This window comes from Gekko japonicus, unplaced genomic scaffold, assembly GCF_001447785.1.
Source record: "Gekko japonicus isolate JY-2015 unplaced genomic scaffold, Gekko_japonicus_V1.1 scaffold2086, whole genome shotgun sequence".
NCBI lineage: Eukaryota > Metazoa > Chordata > Lepidosauria > Squamata > Gekkonidae > Gekko > Gekko japonicus.
This window is the reverse complement of record NW_015165308.1, coordinates 230,429-250,552: the sequence shown is the minus strand read 5'-3', so window position 1 is coordinate 250,552 and position 20,124 is coordinate 230,429. Positions and strand designations below refer to the sequence as shown.

Genomic DNA, 20,124 nt, shown 5'->3' with positions numbered 1-20,124 from the left:
ATTTCATACAAATATTAGTGCTACACATGCCAACATCAAAATTTATTTAGTTACAAACTAACTCCATTTCCTTATACAGTTACTTCACCAAGATATTTCTGCTATCCATACTAACGTTGGCCCCTCTGCACTTAACCCATCTCTTTTCCGTGTACTTCCTGTCTGTTATGAAACACAAAATGTTCCTTTTTAAGTTGATTTTCTCCGTTTTCTCGCAGATGCCGAGCGTTTTTATACTCCTTTAGTATATTCAGTGAGTGGCCCTTTCCATAAATATTTCCGTCCCCGTTCAGTTGATTGATGTCTCCAAATTTGTTCATATTTTTCTTTATTTTCCCCCTCTTTTCTGCAATTTTTCCTTTCCTAGAAGACTTAAGCCACCGTTTTTTTGTCCTTCTTTTTTTTTGCTTTTCCCCACTTTCCAATGTCCCTCTTATCAGAGCTGTTTCTTTTATCCCTGCTTCTGTCTGTAAATGTTGCAGCTCGGGCTGCATTTCTTGCCATTTTTCAGTCTGTGTCTGTGTCACCTCCTGCGAGCCAATTTGAGCTTGTATCTCTTGAGTTGGTTCTTCAATGCCTTTGTCTGCTACACCGAAAGGCTGGGAATTTCCAAAAGCCTTGTCCCATACCAATTGCCATGCTTTACCTATTTCATCTCTCAAGCTTTCTTGAAACTGTTCTGATCTAAGTTCCTCTTTAAGTTTCAAAATTACTTCCTCGCAAATAGATGCTGCCGCCATTTTCTCATCTGGTTTCACCAATCTCTGAAGGTGCTTTTTTAAATATATAGTACAAACGTTCCTTAGCACTTCCAAAGCAACAGTTCTATTAATTTTTATCGATTTTGCCAAGTAAAACACATATTATTTCCAGTAACAGTTTTAACTCTTACCCCCTCGAGCCTTTTTTCCCCCTCTCAGTTCCCTTGTACCTTCTCTGGCCGTTTTTCTTACACGAGTAGGGAGGGTCCTAACAAGAGGCGGTAGAGTTCCATTTCGAAAAAAGTGCAAACCATCAGATATCCAACGTGTGATACGGAAGCCAATGCTCAAAATCAAAAGTAATCCACCAGTTTAAAAGTCCGGATGGTCGTTGCTTAGAGGCATGGGAGACCCTGCCTCCGCCATACCGCGGTCCCGCTTCTGGGCACTGACGGACACCTCTCCGTTTGCCGAATTCGGGGAGGGGCCACCACAAGCCCTCTGTTGCCAACCCTCCCTCCAGGAGGGTCAGGAGAAGCCCACCCAGGTCGCCCAGGGGGACTCCTAGGAGCCACGGAGGCTCCGGCGAAGCGCAACGCGCCCGCCCGGTTCAACGCCGTACCGGAAGTCCCATTAAAAACTTTCTACAAGCCTTAACCTCGCCAACGCAGATGAAGCAGCCTAACGGTGCGCTTACACGCCAAATCAAAATGGCATCGGAACACAGCGCGACAAAGAAAAAAGACCAAGGCAATGAACCGGTTACAGTTAAAACGTTGCAGGCAGCTTTGAAATCGGCATTGCAAAAGACAGAACAATCTACTTTAGAAAATCTTAATGTACAACTAAACGAAATATTACAACCTCTGGTGGAACAACCTCTGGTGTGTGCAGTTCTGGTCACCACACCTTAAAAAGAATATTATAGCTTTGGAAAAAGTGCAGAAAAGGGCAACTCGAATGATAAAAGGGTTGGAACACTTTCCCTATGACAAAAGAGATACGGTGGCCAGAACTGTACACAGTATTCCAAGTAAGCCAGTTTGGTGTAGTGGTTAAATGTGTGGACTCTAATCTGGGAGAACCCCACTCCTCCACTTGCACCTGCTGATGTGACCTTGGGTCAGTCACAAGCTCTGGCACAGCTGTTCCTGAAAGAGCAGTTTGTGTCAGAGCTCTCTCAGCCCCACCCACCTCACAGGGTGTCTGTTGTGGGGAGGGGGAGGGAAAGGAGATGGTAAGCCGCTCTGAGACTCCGAGTGAAGGGCGGGGTATAAATCCAGTCTCTTCGTCTTCAGTCATAAATTCTCTCAGGGCTGTTCTCTCAAGGGCAGTCCTCAAAAGAGCTCTCTCAGCCCCGCCGACCTCACAGGGTGCCTGTTGTGGGGAGGGGAGGGGAAGGGAAAGGAGTTTGTCAGCCGCTCTGAGACTCCTTCGGGTAGTGAAGGGCAAGGTATAAATCCAATTTCTTCTTCTCTCTCTTCTTAAACCACGGGAGTTTGTTTTTGTTTCGCTGCTCCCTGGAAACCACATTTTTAAAGGGCAAAGATAGTTTACCACATCCTGCGCTTGCTTCTTGGAGCTCTGTGTTTGGTCGTCGCTGTGTTTGTGAAGTTTAATTAAGTCGTTCTCTCCAGCTGTCTCTTTGTTCCGTCGGCCTGGGTAGCACGAGCAGTTTTAAATAGTTACGGCGACTGCACCGCTAGAGCCTTTGTCGATGTGTCTAAATGCCTCTTTTTTGTTTCTCCATGCACTGCCAACAAACTGTGTGTTTCTATGAGCCTTTTCTGGTCTTGGTGGTCTTGTGCTTTGAGAAGGCATTAAATAAAATTTGTGTTTTTAAAAAAATCGCCCCACCGGAAAAAGGATGGTTCGGCCAGGTGACTCTAAAAGGAGGTTTTGCATCGAAGTGGCGTCAGCCGCATTCAGCGTTTGGGGAGTCTGTTCTGGTGGCACTTAAAAGGATTAAAAGGGCAACTAAAATGATCAAAAGGGCAAATATATGATTAAAGGGATGAACAGCTTCCCGTTGAGAGCCAGTTTGGTGTAGTGGTTAAGAGCGCAGACTCTAATCTGGGAGAACCGGGTTCGATTCCCCGCTCTTCTGCATGCAGCCAGCTGGGTGACCTTGGGTCAGTCACAAGCTCTCTCAGAGCTGTCCTCTCACAAGCTCTCTCAGCCCCACCTACCTCACAGCGTGTCTGTTTTGGGGAGGGGAAGGGGAAGGGGATTTTAAATCGCTCTGAGACTCCTTCGAGTAGTGAAGGGCAGGGTATAAATTCAATCCCTTCTTCTTCTGTGAAGAAAGGTTAAAGCCAGTTTGGTGTAGTGGTTAAGTTTGCGGACTCTAATCTGGGAGAACCGGGTTTGATTCCCCACTCCTCCACTTACACCTGCTGATGTGACCTTGGGTCAGTCACAAGCTCTGGCACAGTTGTTCTTGAAAAAGAGCCGTTTCTGTCAGACCTCTCTCAGCCCTACCTGCCTCACAGGGTGTCTGTTGGGAGGGGAAGGGAAAGGAGTTTGTGAGCCCCTCTGAGACTCCCTTGGGTAGTGAAGGGCGGGGTATAAATCCAATCTCTTCCTCTTCTTCTTCTTTTCAGGTCGCCTTGAGCACATGCAGATGCTGGAAGGAGCTACTGGGGGCATCACCAGCCTCGACTTCGACCCGTCGGTGAGTGGGACCCTCCATGTAGAGTCCTGCTGGTTTTTTGGGTGGTGCTGGACAGCTACACTGCAAGGTGCTTCTGCTTGGAGACTGTACTCTCTCCTTGCAAGGCATACTCATTGGTCTCTTCCCTGCAAAGTATATTCAGGGGTGGGGTGGTAAATATACCCTGGGGTGTAGTTCTGCTCAGTTTCTAGCTCAAATTAAGCCTTGGCTGGGGTTTCTGTTTTGCACTTAAGAATGTAAGAAGAGCCCTGCTGGGTCAGACCAGTGAGGGTCCATCCAGTCCAGCCTCCCGTCTCACACAGTGGCCAGCCAGTTCCTCCGGAGGGCCAACAACAGGGCAGAGAGGCCGAGGCCTTCCCCTGAGAAGAACCTAAGAAGAGCCCTGCTGGATCAGACCGGTGAGGGTCCATCTAGTCCAGCATACTGTCTCACACAGGGGCCAACCCGTTCCTCTGGAAGGCCAACAACAGGGCATGGAGGCCGAGGCCTTCCTCAGATGTTGCCTCCTGGCTCTGGGATTCAGAGGATTAGTGCCTCTGAATATGCAGGTCCCTTCGCCTCAGTCACCATAGCTAGCAGCCACTGATAGACCTATCTTTTACGAATCTGCCTAATCCCCTTTTAAAGCTGTCTATTCCCATGGCCGTAACTCCATCCTCTGGCAGCGAATTCCACATTTTAATCGCTCTGTATAGAGTGGTATTTCCTTTTGTCCTTTTGGGAGAGGGAGGAAGTTTCCTCTTTCTCAACTCTCTCCACTCTGTGCATCATTGAACAAACCTTTATCACGTTCCCCTTTAGCCATCTCTTTTCTAAACTGAAAAGTCCCAGATTCTTTCCTCCTAGGGAAGGTGCCTCCAACCCCCCTCATCATCTTGGTCACTGCTTTTCCCAGCTCTGCAATGTCCTTTTGGAGATACGGTGGCCAGAACTGTACACAGTATCCAGAGTAAGCTTGATGGAAAATGTCAACCCAGCGTGAGGCTGCTGAGAGAGACGCAAATTCCATGCTGGCCGTAATTAGAACAGGAACAGAAAATAAAGCTGCCACTCTCATCCTGCCCTTATACAAATTCACAGCGAGACCACACTGGGAATGCTGTGTTCATTTCTGATCACCGCACCTGAAAATGGATATTGTAGAGCAGGGGTGTCAAACGTGTGGCCCAGGGGCCGGATCAGGCCCCCGGAGGGCTTCTCTCAGGCCCGCAGTGGAACTGGCTGTCTTCTGCTTCTTCTTCCGGTTCTGCTGCTGCTGCGTCATCGTAGGTTTGCAGCTGACAGATAACACGCCTGAACAGCACACTCAGGATTGCAACAGCACAGACATTTTGATGCCATAATTCAGAGCAAGAAGTGTCAGTTGTCAGTTATCAGACACTGTTCAATGAACAAAATATCGCAAGAGTGCTACTGTTTTAAGCATGTTTTTATTTTAAGGAAAAAGAACCCCTTTGTGTTTGTGTCCTTTATAAAGTTTATATCTCCGCTACCTGGCATTACATTTTATGACACACGTGGCCCGGCCTGAGAAGGTCTCATTTATGTGAGATCTGGCCCTCATAACAAATGAAGAAGAAAAGGAGATTGGATTTATACCCTGCCCTTCACTACCCAAGGGAGTCTCAGAGCATCTTACAAACTCCTTCCCCTCCCCACAACAGACACCCTGTGAGGTAGGTGGGGCTGAGGGAACTCTGACAGAAACGGCTCCTTTTCAAGAACAGCTGTGCCAGAAGTACGGCTTGCCCAAGGTCATCCAGCAGGTGCAAGTGGAGGAGTGGGGGAATCAAACCCGGTTCATCCCAGCTTAGAGTTTGCACGCAAACCACTACACCAAATGAGTTCGACACCCCGGTTGTAGAGCTTGAAAAGGTGCAGAAACGAGAAATCAGCGTGGTCACACTCGGGGGACTAGAGCGACTGGGTTACGAGTATCGGTTAAAACGCTTAGGTCTGTTTGGCTTAGACAGAAGGCGAGTTGGGGGCGACATGATAGAGGTGTATAAAATTATGCATGGGATGGAGAGAACGAACGGGGAGAAACAGTTCTCCTCCTCCTCAGTATTAGAACCCAGAGCCCTCCGCTGAAGCTGAAGGGTGGAGATTCAGGAAAGACACAAGGAAGCACTCAAGAAGCCGGTTAGGAGCGCGGACTCTAATCTGGGAGAGCCGGGTTGGTTTCCCCACTCCTCCACATGCAGCTGCTGGGTGACCTTGGGTCAGTCACAAGTTCTCTCAGAGCCGTCCTCTCAGGAGCAGTTCTTTCAGAGCTCTCTCAGCCCCGCCAACCTCACAGGGTGTCTGTTGTGGGAAGAGGAAGGGAAAGGAGTTTGTAAGCCGCTCTGAGACTCCCTTGGGTAGTGAAAGGTGGGGTATAAATCCAATCTCCTCCTCTTCTTCTTTGGTCACCTAAAATCTATATTCCTAAGTGGGACTCTCCCGCTGGGGTGTGACGAGGTATCTCTTTGTTCTCTCTGGCTTGTCTAATTTCCACTTGTAAGGAGAGTCAAACCTGAGCAGATTTTAGCTTGCAGAAGCCAGTAGAAAGGTGTCTTGGGCTATTGGGCTATTGAAATTCTAAATACAGGCCACTTCTTCACAATGGGGATTGAGCCTGGGACCATCTGCATGCCAAGCAGAGGCTCTGCCACTGAGCTGCAGCCGCTCTACATGGCTCTCCAGGGTCTAAGAACATAAGAACGTAAGAGCAGCCAATGTTGGATCAGGCCAAAGGCCCACCCAGTCCAACACTCTGTGTCACACAGTGGCCAAAAATACCAGGTGCCATCAGGGGGTCCAGCAGTGGGGCCAGGACATTAGAAGCCCTCCCACTGTTGACCCCCCCCCAGCACCAAGAACATCCCTTGCCCCAGAGCCCCTATCTATACCTTGTGGCTAATAGCCCCTGATGGACCTCTGCTCCATATGCCCATCTAATTCCCTTTTGAAGCCGCCCATGCTTGTAGCCGCCACCACTTCCTGTGGCAGTGAATTCCATGTGTTAATCACTCTTTGGGTGAAGAAGGACTTCCTTTTATCCGTTCTAACCCGACCGCTCAGCAATTTCATTGCTCTTTCCCATCACCTCCGGCCTGGTCCTTTTAGCTGGAGATGCCGGGGATTGAACCTGGGACCTTCTGCATTAGCCTCCGGCCCACATGTTTGCCTTAGCTCAGGAAGGGATGTGGCTCCGGAGCAAACTGATTGATGCAGCAGCCCAATGGCTCGCTCACAACTTTGATGCCAGGAGCTCACAAAAGTAGAATTTTTGCTCACAAGACCCCACAGCTTAGAGGGAGCGTCGGACGTGACGGGTAGCCACGCCGATGGGAAGCCGCCGATCTCCACTGTCCCTTTCCTCTCTCCCCCCCCCCTCCCAGGGATATCACCTCTTGGGCGCTTCCTACAACAACGTGGCTCAGCTGTGGAAGATTGGAGACGGAAAGTGCCGCGTGAGTTTTGCCCGGGTTTTCCTTGAAGTGCTCGGGAAAGGGGGTCGGTTGGGTGTGGCCTGGGGGCCCATCGCTGAAAAACCAGCGAGAGAGCCACCATGGTGTGGTGGTTAATATTGCTGGACTCATGTCCAAGAGACCCAGGTTCGAATCTCCACTGGTGCCATGGGGGTATCTGCTTCTCCATTTCTACTCTGCTTGTGTCTGTCGGTGGGTGTTAAAAGAAGGACAGGCACTTCCCCCTTGGAAGTTCAAGCCCTCTGACAAGAAGACCTTCTCCTCCTCCTCCTTCTTCTCCTTCTTCTCCTCCTCCTCCTTCTTCTTCTTCTCCTTCTCCTTCTCCTCCTCCTCCTCCTTCTTCTCCTTCTCCTCCTTCTTCTTCTCCTTCTTCTCCTTCTCCTCCTTCTTCTTCTCCTTCTCCTTCTTCTCCTTCTTCTCCTTCTTCTCCTTCTTCTTCTCCTTCTCCTTCTTCTTCTTCGCTCGTGAATCAACTCAAGATAATTGAATCCTATGCAAGCATTCTTGTTTATTTATTTAGTTGACGAAATAAATGAATTCCTTACAACACCCCTCCCACCTTCCGACTGGGATAGAAAGACTCACAGATCTCCATTTCTCCCCTGCTTGTGTCTGACGGTGTGAGCGTTGAGTCTCAAAAGCTGATGCCCTGAAACTCTGGAGGGGTCTCCAAGGCGCTAAGGTAAAGGTCCCCGTTGCTTGAAAGCCAGTCGAATCCGGCTCTAGAGGGTGCAGTGCTCATCTCCGTTTCCAAGCCAAAGAGCCAGTGCTGTCCGAAGACGTTTCCGTGGTCACGTAGCCGGCATGACTAAACACCAAGGCGCATGGAACACTGTTACCTTCCCACCGAAGCCATATCTATTTATCTCCTTGCAATTTCTTGCTTTCGAACTGCTAGGTTGGCAGGAGCTGGGACCAGAGACGGGAGCTCACTCCGTCACGCGGCACTCGGGTCTCGAACTGCTGAACTACCGACCTTCCGGTCTGCATTTCAGCGTCTTAACGCCCTCTCCAAGGCACTACTGGACTTGAATTACGCTCTTTGACAGCAGACCCTCTTTCATAGTAATGGGGAACACCCTCGCCAATCTCCTCCACCTCCCCTCCCCCAGTCTCCTCCATCCCACCCCCCGGCTCCGATGGCGAGGCCCGAGCGGCTGCTAGGTGCTGGGCCCCACCAAACTCCTCTTCCCCCCCCAGCTCTGGTGGCGAGGCCCAAGTGGCCTCGCTGAACTCCTTCTCCCCGCCCCCTGCGGCGAGGCCTGAGCGACTTCCGACCGCCAGTCCGCCGCAGAGTTCCCAGAGCGTTCCCTGCGTATGCGCAGGGAAGGCTCTTTTACTTTTGGGGGAATTTAAATATCCCCCCTATATTTTTTTCAACTTTTTAGATTTTTGTGCACACCTGGGGACTGCCCCAAGTGTGCAGGAAAATCTCCCTGCCCCCCCCCCCAGGTGCCCCCAATGTGCTGATTTAGATATCCGCATGCAGGGGCGCCTTCGCTATTAGATATATAGATATGCAGCAGCAGAGGTCTGTCAGTGGCATTAGCCGCAAGCTATAGGTGGGAACTCTCTGTCTGGGTCAAGGGATGTTCTGTCTTCTTGGTCCTTGGGGGGGGGGGTCAACAGTGGGAGGGCTTCTAGTGTCCTGGCCCCACTGCTGGACCTCCTGATGGCCCCTGGTATTTCTGGCCCCTGTGTGACACAGACTGTTGGCCTGGATGGGCCTTTGGCCTGATCCAACACTGGCTTCTCTTATGTTCTTAATGGTGCTCCAAGGTAGAGGCTTAAGTGCTGCCAAGCGAGTGGAAAGGATCGCTTCTCCAAGCAGTTTGCCAAGTCGGGCATGTCGCCTCCTCCCCCAGGAGCTTCCTTAGGCCCATATCTAATTGCCTGATCTCTAATTAACAGACATGATGTTGCAGTTGAATAGGGGTGGTGCTGGGGGAATTCTGCCCTGTTCACTTCAAATGTGCGTCACCAGTTAAGCTTCCGGCGCCTTGGCCTTGAAGGGCTTGCGCTTGTTTGCCCTCGCTGCCTGCTGCCTGCAGATTATCACCCTCGTTGCTGCCGGGGGGCAAGGCAGAGACGTTGCCATTTAATTAACCTCCAAAGCTGAATGCCTTTGGAAATTGTTGGGGGGGGGTTGTTGTTGTTGCTGTTGCGCCCTTCCCAAACAGTAAGGATTAAGTGCTGGTTGCTGCTGGCACCGCGTCCCTGCCGCCGCAGCAAGCACAATCAGTCCCTGGTGCTGTGTCCCTGTGGCCACAGCAAGTACAGTCTGTTGCTGGCACTGTGTCGCTGCCACTGCAGCAGGTACAGTCTGTGTGCTGACCAGAGCGGTTTCCACTGGGTACTCCTAGGCAATGTCATTCCAGGGATGTAATTGTATCTTATAGAATCATAGAGTTGGAAGGGGCCTCCAGGGTCATCTAGTCCAACCCCCTGCAGAAGGCAGGAAATTCACAAATACCTCCCCCCCATACATACCCCCAGTGACCCCCTGCTCCACGCCCAGAAGATGACAAAAACCCCTCCAGGATCCCCTAACAGAGCAGGGGTCACTGGGGAGTGGGAAGGTGGTTGTGAATTTTCTACGTAGTAAGGGCCTTCCACTGCCCTTAACAAAACAACGTGTACGATGAAATCCAGCCGCTAACTGGGACTTCACACGGAAGGCTTCGGACTATCCTGAGGGGCGCAATAACGTTGATTAGTTAATTGAGGTTCTGGTGTCTCTGGTTCTGCAGAGCTGGATTTGAGCCCAGTAGCCCCTGAGAGAGAAGATTCTCAGGATCGGAGCTTTTCAGGGTAGAGTCAAACGATGAGGAGTCAGACAAAGGGAGTTTTGACTCCCCAAAACTCATGCCTTGGAAATCTTGCTCGTCTCTAAGGTGCTGCTGGACTCGAACCCGGCTCATCCTCCTGCAGACCAAGACAGCCACCCTCTGGAACAAAGTGTCCTTTAAACTTCTTTTTAAGGCCCGAGGTGGTGTTTCTGGGAAGGGGGTGATGCTCATTCTTTAATCTGGGAGAGCCGGGTTTGATCCCCCACTCCTCCTCATGCAGCTGCTGGTGTGACCTTGGGTCAGTGACAAGTTCTCTCAGAGCAGTTCTCTCAGGAGCAGTCCTCGAAAGGGCTCTCTCAGCCCTGCCTACATCACCAGGTGCCTGTTGTGTGGAGGAGAAGGAGATTGTAAGCTGCTCTGAGACTCCTTTGGGTAGTGAAGGACGGGGTATAAATCCAATTTCCTCCTCCTCCTCCTCCTCCTGGTAGTAATCAAACATGCTCCTCCTCCTCCTCCTCCTCCTCCTCCTCCTCCTCCTCCTCCTCTTCTTCCTCCTCCTCTTCTTCTTCTTCTTCTTCTTCTTCTTCTTCTTCTTCTTCTTCTTCTTCTTCTTCTTCTTCTTCTTCTTCTTGTCTAGTTTCATGTCTGACTAACACCCACATGGGAAGGGCCATTAAAAAGTAATCTGTCTTGTAAGCAGTGTGGTATAGTGGTTACAAGTGTCACACTAGGATCTGGAAAACCAGGTTCGAATCCCCACTTGTTCCATGGAAGCTCGCTGGGTGACCTTGGGCCAGTCACACTCCCTTAGCCTTGCCTACCTCACAGGGTTCTTACGAGGATGAAACGGAGCAGAGAAGAACAACGAAGACTGCTTTGGGTCCCCAGTGTGGTGTAGTGGTTAAGTGTACGGACTCTAATCTGGGAGAACCGGGTTTGATTCTCCACTCCTCCACTTGCAGCTGCTGGATGACCTTGGGCAAGCCACAGTTCTCTCAGAGCTGTCCTTGGAAAAGAGCCGTTTCTGTCAGAGCTCTCTCAGCCCCGCCTACCTCACAGGGTGTCTGTTGTGGGGAGGGGATGGGAAAGGAGTTTGTAAGCCGCTCTGAGACTCCGAGTGAAGGGCGGGGTATCAATGCAAACTCTTCTCCCTCTTCTTCTAGCTGAATTAAATGTTAAAAAAACCCTCCCTCTCTCCTGTTGTCTAGGAGATCCTCACCGGTCACGCAGACAAGGTGACGGCGGCCAAGTTCAGGTCCACCCGGCACCAGGCGGTGACAGGCAGCCGAGACCGGACGGTGAAGGAGTGGGATTTGTGCAAGGGAGCATGTGAGTGGCAGAGGGGTGTGTGGGACCCTAACGCTGCAACACACTGTGTGTGCATGGGGGGGGGATGCTGGCCCTTTCTCGTCGAGGCCTGCCCCGCCCCTCCCAGGCTCACGTTGCGGTCCTCGTGGCAGGTTCCAGAACCATCAACGTCTTCTCCTATTGCAACGACATCGCCTGCTGCGACACCGTCATAATCAGCGGACACCACGACAAGACGATCCGGTTCTGGGACAGCAGGTGAGCTCCCGAGTCCCCGGGCCCGGGCCCGACAGGATCGGTTTTGCATGCAGGGCTTTCCTCTTCTGGTGGGTTTTAATGATGGGCAAATAAACGTGGCCGCTCGATGTATGTCCTCTGAAGCCTTCCCTGTAGAATTGATGGCCCGCCCCACCCTTCTGTTATCCCCCCAGGGAGCCCGGCTGCACGCAGGTGATTCCAGAGGAGGGCAAGGTGACTTCCTTGAGCATCAGCGCCGACCAGCTGCACCTGCTGAGCTGCTCCCGAGACAACGCCCTCAAAGTCATCGATCTACGCATGCACAACGTCCGGCAGGTGTTCAGGTAGGGGCTGGAGACCCCGAGGCAACTGGGCTGCTGATTTGAGGAGATGGAGGGTGAGTGTCAGGCTGGGGAGGCCTGAGCCCGTTTGAGCAGCCAGTGTGATGCAGCAGCAAAAAGGGCTAATGCGGTCTTGGGGTGTATCAACAGAGGAGTAACATCCAGATTGCAAGATGTGATAGTCCTGCTGTACACTGCATTGGCCAGGCCACCCCTAGAGTCCTGTGTGCAGTTCTGGAGGCCTCACTTCGAAAAGGATGTGGGCAGAACGGAGCGGGTGCAGAGGAGAGTGGCGAGGATGATCGGGGGCCTGGAGACCAAAAAGCCCTCGGAGGAAAGGCCGAGGGATTTCTTGGGGATGCTCAGTCTGGAGAAGAGGAGGTTGAGGGGGGACAGGATGGCTCTCTTGAAGTCTTTGAAGGGCTGTCACTTAGAAGAGGGCAGGGAGCTGTTCCTGTTGGCCGCAGAGGAGGGGACTCGCAAGAACGGGTTTAAATCAAGGGCGGGAAGGGAAAACTTTTTTTACAAAAAACGAGTAGTTCAGCAGTGGAATGGGCTTCCTGGGGAGGGGGTGAGCTCCCCCTCCCTGGCAGTCTCTAAGCAGCGACTGGACAAACCCGTGTCAGGGATGATCTAGGCTGATCCTGCATTGAGCAGGAGGTGGACTAGATGGCCTCTGATGGTCCCTTCAAACTCTGTGATTCAGCCTGAGTTTGCCAAAGGGAAGGTCATTGTGCTTCCGGCCTCATTCCCCCATCTGTTAATTCTCATGGCCCCCTTATGGCTGGTGTGAGGTTGGTAATATATTTGGTGGGTGTTTCGGAAGTCACGTTCAACGACCCCTCTAAGCTGTGGACTCTCGTGAGCAAAAATTGAATGGATACATGAAGCTGTCTTTTACTGAGTCAGACCCTGAGCCCATCAAGGTCAAGACTGCCTACTCAGACTGGCAGCCGCTCTCCAGGGTCTCAGGCTGAGGAGGTCTTTCCCATCCCCTACAGCCTGGTCCTTTTTAGCTGGAGATGCCGGGGATTGAACCTGGGACCTTCTGCACGCCAAGCAGAGGCTCTGCCACTGAGCCACGGCCCCCTCTTTGCAGCTCTCCAGGGTCTCAGGCTGAGGAGGTCTTTCCCATCCCCTACAGCCTGGTCCTTTTTAGCTGGAGATGCCGGGGATTGAACCTGGGGCCTTCTGCGTGCCAAGCAGAGGCTCTTCCACTGAGCCACGGCCCCTCTTTACAGCTCTCCGGGGTCTCAGGCTGAGGTCTTTCCCATCACCTCCTGCCTGGTCCTTTTTAGCTGGAGATGCCAGGGATTGAACCTGGGACCTTCTGCACGCCAAGCAGAGGCAATACCACTGAGCCATGACGCCTCCCTAAACGCACAAAGAGTCATAGAATCACAGAGTCGGAAGGGGCCGTACAGGCCATCTAGTCCACCCCTCTGCTCAATGCAGGATCAGCCACTTGCAAGGGATGCTCTAGGCTGATCCTGCATTGAGCAGGAGGTTGGATTAGATGGCCTGTATGATGAAGAAGAGGAAGAGGAAGAAGAAGAAGAGATTGGATTTATACCCCGCCCGTCACTCGGAGTCTCAGAGCGACTTACAACCTCCTTTCCCTTCCCCTACCCACAACAGACACCCTGTGAGGTCGGTGGGGCTGAGAGAGCTCTCTCGAGAACTGCCCTTGAGAGAACAGCTCTGACAGAACTACGGCTTGCCCAAGGTCATCCAGCAGGTGCAAGTGGAGGAGTGGGGAATCAAACCTGGTTCTACCAGATTAGAGTCCGCGCACTTAACCAACACACCAAACTGAATGGCCCCGTCCAACTCTGTGATTCTGTGACTCTTTGTCTGTTCAGGGAGGGGCCTATGGCCCAGTGATAGAGCATCTGCTTGGCATGCAGAAGGTCCCAAGTTCAATCCCCGGCATTACCAGTTAACAGGACCAGGCAGGAGGTGATGGGAAAGGCCTCTGCCTGAGACCCTGGAGAGCTGTACAGAGGGGCTGTGGCTCAGTGGCAGAGCCTCTGCTTTGCATGCAGAAGGTCCCAGGTTCAATCCCCGGCATCTCCAGTTAACAGGACCAGGCAGGAGGTGATGGGAAAGACCTCTGCCTGAGACCTTGGAGAGCTAGGGAGGGGCTGTGGCTCAGTGGAATAGCCTCTGCTTTGCATGGAGAAGGCCCCAGGTTCAATCCCTGGCATCTCCAGTTAAAAAGGATCAGGTTATAGGTGATGGGAAAGACCCCTGCCTGAGACCCTGGAGAGCCATGGAGGGCCTGTGGCTCAGTGGAAGAGCCTCTGCTTTGCATGCAGAAGGTCCCAAGTTCAGTCCTCAGTATCTCCAGTTAAAAGGACCAGGCAGGAGGTGATGGGAAAGACTTCCGCCTGAGACCCTGGATAGTTAAGGAGGCGCCGTGGCTCAGTGGAAGAGCCTCTGATTGGCATGTGGAAGGCCCCAGGTTCCATCCCCGGCATGCACTTGCCTTATACTGAATCAGACCCTCAGTCCATCAAAGTGAGTATTGTCTACTCAGACTGGCAGCTGCTCTCCAGGGTTCTCAGGCGGAGGTCTTTCCCATCACTTCCTGCCTGGTCCATTTCAACGGGAGATGCCGGGGATTGAACCTGGGATCTTCTGCATGCTAGGCAGAGGCTCTTCAACTGAGCCACAGCCCCTCATTACAGCTCTCCAGGGTCTCAGGCGGAGATCTTTCTCATCACCTCCTGCCTGGTCCTTTCAACTGGAGATGCCAGGGATTGAACCTGGGACCTTCTGCATGCCAAGCAGAGGCTCTGCCACTTAGCCATGTCCAGCACCTTGTATATTCAGGATGCATCTGTAAATTCTAGATTACAGTCCAGTCGCAGCTTAGAGACCAACAAGTTTTTGGGGGTGCAACCTTTCAAGAGTCAAAGCTCCCTTCGTCAGATATGAAACGTTGACTCTCAAAAGCTTATACCCCAAAATTCGTCTTGGTCTCCGAGGCACTACTGGACTCAAATCCAGTTCTTCTATTGCAGACCAACACGGCTACCCTCCCGGGACTACCTGTAACTGGAGCATTTTCTGGTCCTTGGGCTTGAGGGTATCTCCTCAAACGTTGGCAAGCTGGCTTCTGAAGCAGAAGGCTCCAGCGGAACAGTTTCGCCCTCTGGGCTCTTGGCATTACGGTGGCGGGAATGCGCCAAACAAAGCTTTCTTGGTTTCACCAGAACCTTCTTGCCTTTGCAGGGCCGAAGGATTCAAGTGCGGCTCCGACTGGACCAAGGCCGTGTTCAGGTGAGTCTCCCACAGTAGCGATTCAGGGGACGCCACAAACGCCAACCCTCAGTCTGCGGTTCAACATCCCTTTCTTTTCGTGCCTGTTTCAATTCTGCTTTTGGGGTATATTTTATCTGGCTTTGCCACTTTTGGATTACGCCTGGTTTTCTTCGCCAGTTTGGTGTAGTGGTTAAGTGCGCGGACTCTAATCTGGGAGAACCGGGTTTGATTCCCCACTCCTCCACTTGCACCTGCTGGTGTGACCTTGGGTCAGTCACAAGCTCTGGCACAGCTGTCCTTGAAAAAGAGCAGTTTGTGTCAGAGTTCTCTCAGCCCCACCAGCCTCACAGGGTGTCTGTTGTGGGGAGGGGAAGGGAAAGGAGTTTGTAAGCCGCTCTGAGACACCTTTAGGTAGTGAAGGGCGGGGTATAAATCCAATCTCCTCCTTTTCTTCTTCTTCAGCATGGCTACCAAGTTGGTAATATATTTGGTGGGTCTTTTGGCAGTCACGTTCAACGCCCCCTCTAAGCTGTGGACTCTCGTGAGCAAAAATCCTGCTTTGTGAACTCCCAGCATTAAAGTCGTGAGACAGCGATTTGGCTGCTGCAGAAATCAGTTTGCTCTGGAGCCCCATCCTTCCTGAGCGAAGACAAAAATGTGTGAGCCGGAGGCTAAAAAACTGTGGGCTAGCTCACACTGACTCGGCTTAGAGGGGACACTGGCCAAGTTGTGCTTTAGACACAAGCTCTCTAGAGTCCTGCAGTGGAAAAGGAGACTGGACATATTGAATAGGTGGTCTCTGTGCTTTTTTGGAGCCAGTTTGGTGTGGTGGTTAAGTGCGCGACTTTATTCTGGGAGAGCCGGGTTTGATTCCCCACTCCTCCACTTGCACCTGGCTGGATGACCTTGGGCAAGCCGTAGCTCTGATAAGAGCTGTCCTTGAAAAAGAGCAGTTTCTGTCAAGAGCTCTCTCAGCCCCACCTGCCTCACAGGGTGTCTGTTGTGGGGAGGGGAAGGGAAAGGAGTTTGTAAGCCGCTCTGAGACTCCTTCAGGTAGTGAAGGGCGGGGTATACATCCAATCTCTTCTTCTTCTCTTCTTCTTCCAGGCCCCCTCCACTCCCAAAGCTTCTTTTTTGCCAGTGGCATGCAGGCAGCCCTGTATGCTCGCCATAGGACACCCCCTCCCCCCCGCTCATGCCAGTCTTCAGAGACCATGCAGGGTCTGCAGGTGGCAACCCCATGAAAGGGCCTTCTTGGTTGTAGCACCAAAATCCCCGGGGTGGTTTGTCTGCCTCCTTCTATTGGTGTCTTGGTTAAGTGTGCAGACTCTAATGTAGGAGAACCGGGTTTGATTCCCACTCCTTTGCATGCAGCCAACTAGGTGACCTTGGGTCAGTCACAAGTTCTCTCAGAGCTGTTCTCTCAAGAGCCGTTTCTGTCAGAGCTCTCTCAGCCCTACCTACCTCACAGGGTGTCTGTTGTGGGGAGGGCGAGGGGGAGGAGTTTATAAGCCGCTCTGAGACTCCAAGTGAAGGGTGGAAAATAAATCCAATCTTCCTCTTATTCTTTAGGTATTCTAATTTTGGTTTTTTAAAACTGACTATTGTATTTATTTCTGTCGCAAGCTGCCCTGGGCCCTGCTTGCAGGGAAGGGCGGCCTCATAAATTCAATTTAATAAATAACTAAATAAAATTAAAGATTTTTAAATCTTGTTTTTCATGGCTTTATTTTTAATGTGTGCCGCCTTGGGGGGGCCCTGATTGATTGAAAAGGCAGATTTTTTTTTAAAAAAACCCCACTTAAAATAAATAATACGTGTTGTTATTATTCATTACAAAATTTATATCCCACCTTTCTGCCCATACGAGGGCGGCTACCCATCTAAAAGAGACCTGATACACTTACATTATGAAACCATTATGATAATAGAATCATAAAATCACACAGCGTTGGGCTATATAGAGGCCGTCTATTCTATCCCCCTGCTCAATGCAGGATCTGCCTAGTAGAGTGTCCCTGACCAGTGTTTGTCCAGCCGCTGCTTGAAGACTGCCAGCGAGGGGGAGCTCACCACCTCTGAACGCAGCTGATTCCACTGTGGCATGACTCTGACTGTAAAAAAGTTTCCCCTAAGATCCAGCTGTTACCTTCCCGCCCTTAATTCAAACCCCTTCTTGTGAGTCCTCTCTGCTGCCAACAGGAAGAGCTCCCTACCCTCCTCCTCCAAGTGACAGCCAGTTTGGTGTCGTGGTTAAGGGCGCGGACTCTAATCTGGGAGAACTGGGTTGGATTCCCCACTCCTCCACTTGCACCTGCTGGACGACCTTGGGCAAGCCGTAGTTCTGTCAGAGCTGTTCTTGAAGAAAGAGCAGTTTCTGTCAAGAGCTCTCTCAGCCCCACCGACCTCACAGGGTGTCTGTTGTGGGGAGGGGAAGGGAAAGGAGTTTGTCAGCCGCTCTGAGACTCCGAGTGAAGGGCAGGGTATAAATCCAATCTCCTCCTCCTCCTCCTCTTCTTTGGTGGAGTGGTGAAGTGCGCGGACTTTAATCTGGGAGAACCGGGTTTGATTCCCCACTCCTCCACTTGCAGCTGCTGGATGACCTTGGGCAAGCCGTAGTTCTGTCAGAGCTGAACATTCTCAAGTCCCTCAGCCTTTCCTCGTGGGGCTTTCAAAAGTGTTTGAAAGCCAGAATTAAAATACATACTGCTTTTCTGCAGGGCCCCGTACCCCCTTAGCCCCAGTCCGTTGATTCCACCGAGCCCCACTCCAGGGCGGCCAGAGATCCCCCCTCTCTGGTGCCGCACTGAGACTCCAGTTTCTTCTCTTCCGCTCCAGCCCGGACAAGAGCTACGCCTTGGTGGGTTCTGCCGACGGCACCCTCTTCCTCTGGAACATCGAGACGGGCCATCTGGAGAGCAGCTTGGCAGCGGTTCACGGGTGAGCCGCTCAGAGGGGGAGGCCGCGAAACCACGGAGCTGAGACCGGGGTGGGTGGGAGGGGTGAGGTCATAGAGTTGCAAGCTGAGTGAAAGAGCGTGGTCCTTCCGCGTCGTGTCTGCAGGCTGACTTGTGCCGAATGCTCGTTTCGTATTTCTGCGACCCTCGTCAACGGAACCCGCTTGTCTGAGGTGTTACCCTCTTGATCTTCAGTGCATAATCCCCTTGAGTCCCAGGGGACAAACGTCTGGGTGGGAAGAGTCCTCAAGGCGCGGCCAGGTTCAACTACTGTAAGCCGCCCTGAGCCGCCTCGGCGGGAGGGCGGGGTAAAAGTCCAATAAATAAATAAATAAATGATGGCAACCCGGTAATGTTTTCAAGGCAAGCATCCTGACCCCGGACTTCCTTGGTGGTCTCCCATCCCGATGCTAAACAGGGCCGACCCTGCTTAGCGTCGGAGATCCGACAGGATCGTGCTAGCCTGGGCGGTCCATTCTGTATCGCTTGTATTTCCAAGGGTTGAGGGGCCGTGGCTCAGTGGAAGAGTCTCTGCTTGGCATGCAGAAGGTCCCAGGTTCAATCCCCGGCATCTCCAGTTTGAAAGGACCAGGCAGGAGGTGATGGGAAAGACCCCTGCCTGAGACCCTGGAGAGCCAGGCAGGAGGTGATATGGCCCCTTCGTGTGTGTGTAGCCCTCCAACCCTGTGCCACCCCCTCAGTGGCGTGGTGCTCCCAAGAGCTGCAGTGGAAGACCGCTGGTGGCAAATGTCAACCCTTCTGGGCGGATTCTGTTCGCGGCCTGAAAGGGACAGATGTGACTGGTGGGCTGTTTTTCTCTTCCCTTTCCTCCAGGTCTTCAGTGAACGCGGTGGCCTGGTCTCCCTCCGGGCTGTACATTGGAAGCGTGGACCAGTGTCGGAAGTTGGTCCTGTGGACGTAGCCCCCGTCCTGGGGTCGGGTGGTGAAGGACTCCTCTGTGGCCGCCCCGTCCTTCTCTGTCCCCCCATAGTGTGTTCTGGGTTACCAGCGAGTGACCAAGTCTTCCTCAGACGCCGGCACCCTGGATCCCTCTCTTCGAGGTGCCAGCGCTGAAAACGGACGGGCTTTTTAACGAGGGACGTTTGAGGACTGGAACCCGGCAGGCTTCGGCCTAACGGCAAAGGGCCTCCCCCGAACACTGAGGGCCTCGGTCTGGGAAGAGCAGTCTTCACTTTTCCTTTTAGGGACTCTCTCAAGCGCTGCTTGGACACCTTTCCAAAAAACAGGCTCAAGGTGATAGGTGGGCCAACAGTGTGATGTGGCTGCGAATAAAGCGAATGCAATCTTCGGGTGCATGAACTTCTGCACTGTGCCCAGATCATGCGGGAGGTGGTCGTTCCGCTCTGTTCTGCTCTGGTCAGGCCTCACCTGGAGTCCTGTGTCCAGTTCTGGGCACCACATTTGAGGAAGGAGGTTGACAAGCTCGAGCGTGTCCAGAAAAGGGCAACCAGGATGGTGAGAGGGTTGGAATCCAAGTCTTCTGAGGAAAGGCTGAAAGAGTTGGGTCTGTTAGCCTGGGAAAGAGAAGGCTTAGAGGGGACACGATTGCAGTCTTCAAGTATCTGAAGGGCTGTCATGTAGAAGAGGGAGCGGATCTCTTCTCTCTTGCTCCGGATTGCAAGACTAGATCTCATGGGTGGAAATTACAAGGGAGTCGTTACCAGCTAAATATCAGGAGAAATTTCCTAACTGTAAGGGTGGTTGAGCAGTGGAACAGTCTGCCTCGGGAGGTGGTGGAGGCTCCTTTGCTGGACATAACATTCCATTTTGAGGCTAGCGATGTCCTAGCTTAGATGTTCTAGATTAGAGTTGATTCGGCTCTGCTCCTGCAGAGTGCAGGGGGTTGGACTAGATGACCTTCAAGGTCCCTTCCAACTCTAACGTTCTACGATTCTATGGTTATCACCTTCCTCAAACCTCCCTGCCACCAGGTGAGGGCAAGAAGCCTGTCGGAGAGCAGTTCAGGGGTGGAAGGCGATGGGGGAGGAGCCACAGGTGGAGAATGTTCCGGTTCATCTTTGTCCGTGAGCCAGAAAGCCTCTGAGAAAGGGGTACTGGTTCAAGGCCTCAGCCAGCGCAGTTCCAGACAGTTCCGGCTCGAAGGCCGTCTGGGACAGAAAAGGCCTTTGTCCGCCTCGGGCGCTAGAAAGACACCGCTGGGTGGGATGGATAGAGGGAGGGATTGACACTGCACAGGGTGGCTTCACACATTCACAGTGAACTCCGGGCGCCTGGGTTTTCCGTTCCCTACATCACACCAATGTCGTGATTACGTAGGCCGATCGTGAGAGGGAGGGCAGGGAGGGTTGCCTCAGTGCTTAGTTCTCGTGGCCCTTTCTTCCACGCCCAGGGGAAT

General features: G+C 52.3%; 1 protein-coding gene and 1 non-coding gene across 2 annotated transcripts in view; both read left to right on the top strand.

The window, feature by feature from the left end:
- Positions 1-18,744, top strand: part of ATG16L2 (autophagy related 16 like 2) — a 74,485-nt gene extending 55,741 nt beyond the window's left edge. Inside the window, exons 11-18 of the mRNA XM_015410460.1 lie at positions 3,305-3,375; positions 6,759-6,830; positions 10,846-10,966; positions 11,098-11,203; positions 11,377-11,526; positions 14,761-14,808; positions 17,629-17,730; positions 18,582-18,744. Coding sequence (XP_015265946.1) covers positions 3,305-3,375; positions 6,759-6,830; positions 10,846-10,966; positions 11,098-11,203; positions 11,377-11,526; positions 14,761-14,808; positions 17,629-17,730; positions 18,582-18,669 — 758 coding nt within the window. The 3' untranslated portion in view covers positions 18,670-18,744. The remainder of the gene's footprint in view (positions 1-3,304; positions 3,376-6,758; positions 6,831-10,845; positions 10,967-11,097; positions 11,204-11,376; positions 11,527-14,760; positions 14,809-17,628; positions 17,731-18,581) is intronic.
- TRNAA-UGC lies at positions 13,528-13,599 on the top strand. The gene has a single exon. It is a non-coding gene; the product is annotated as a tRNA-Ala (tRNA).
- Positions 18,745-20,124: the final 1,380 nt, after the last annotated feature.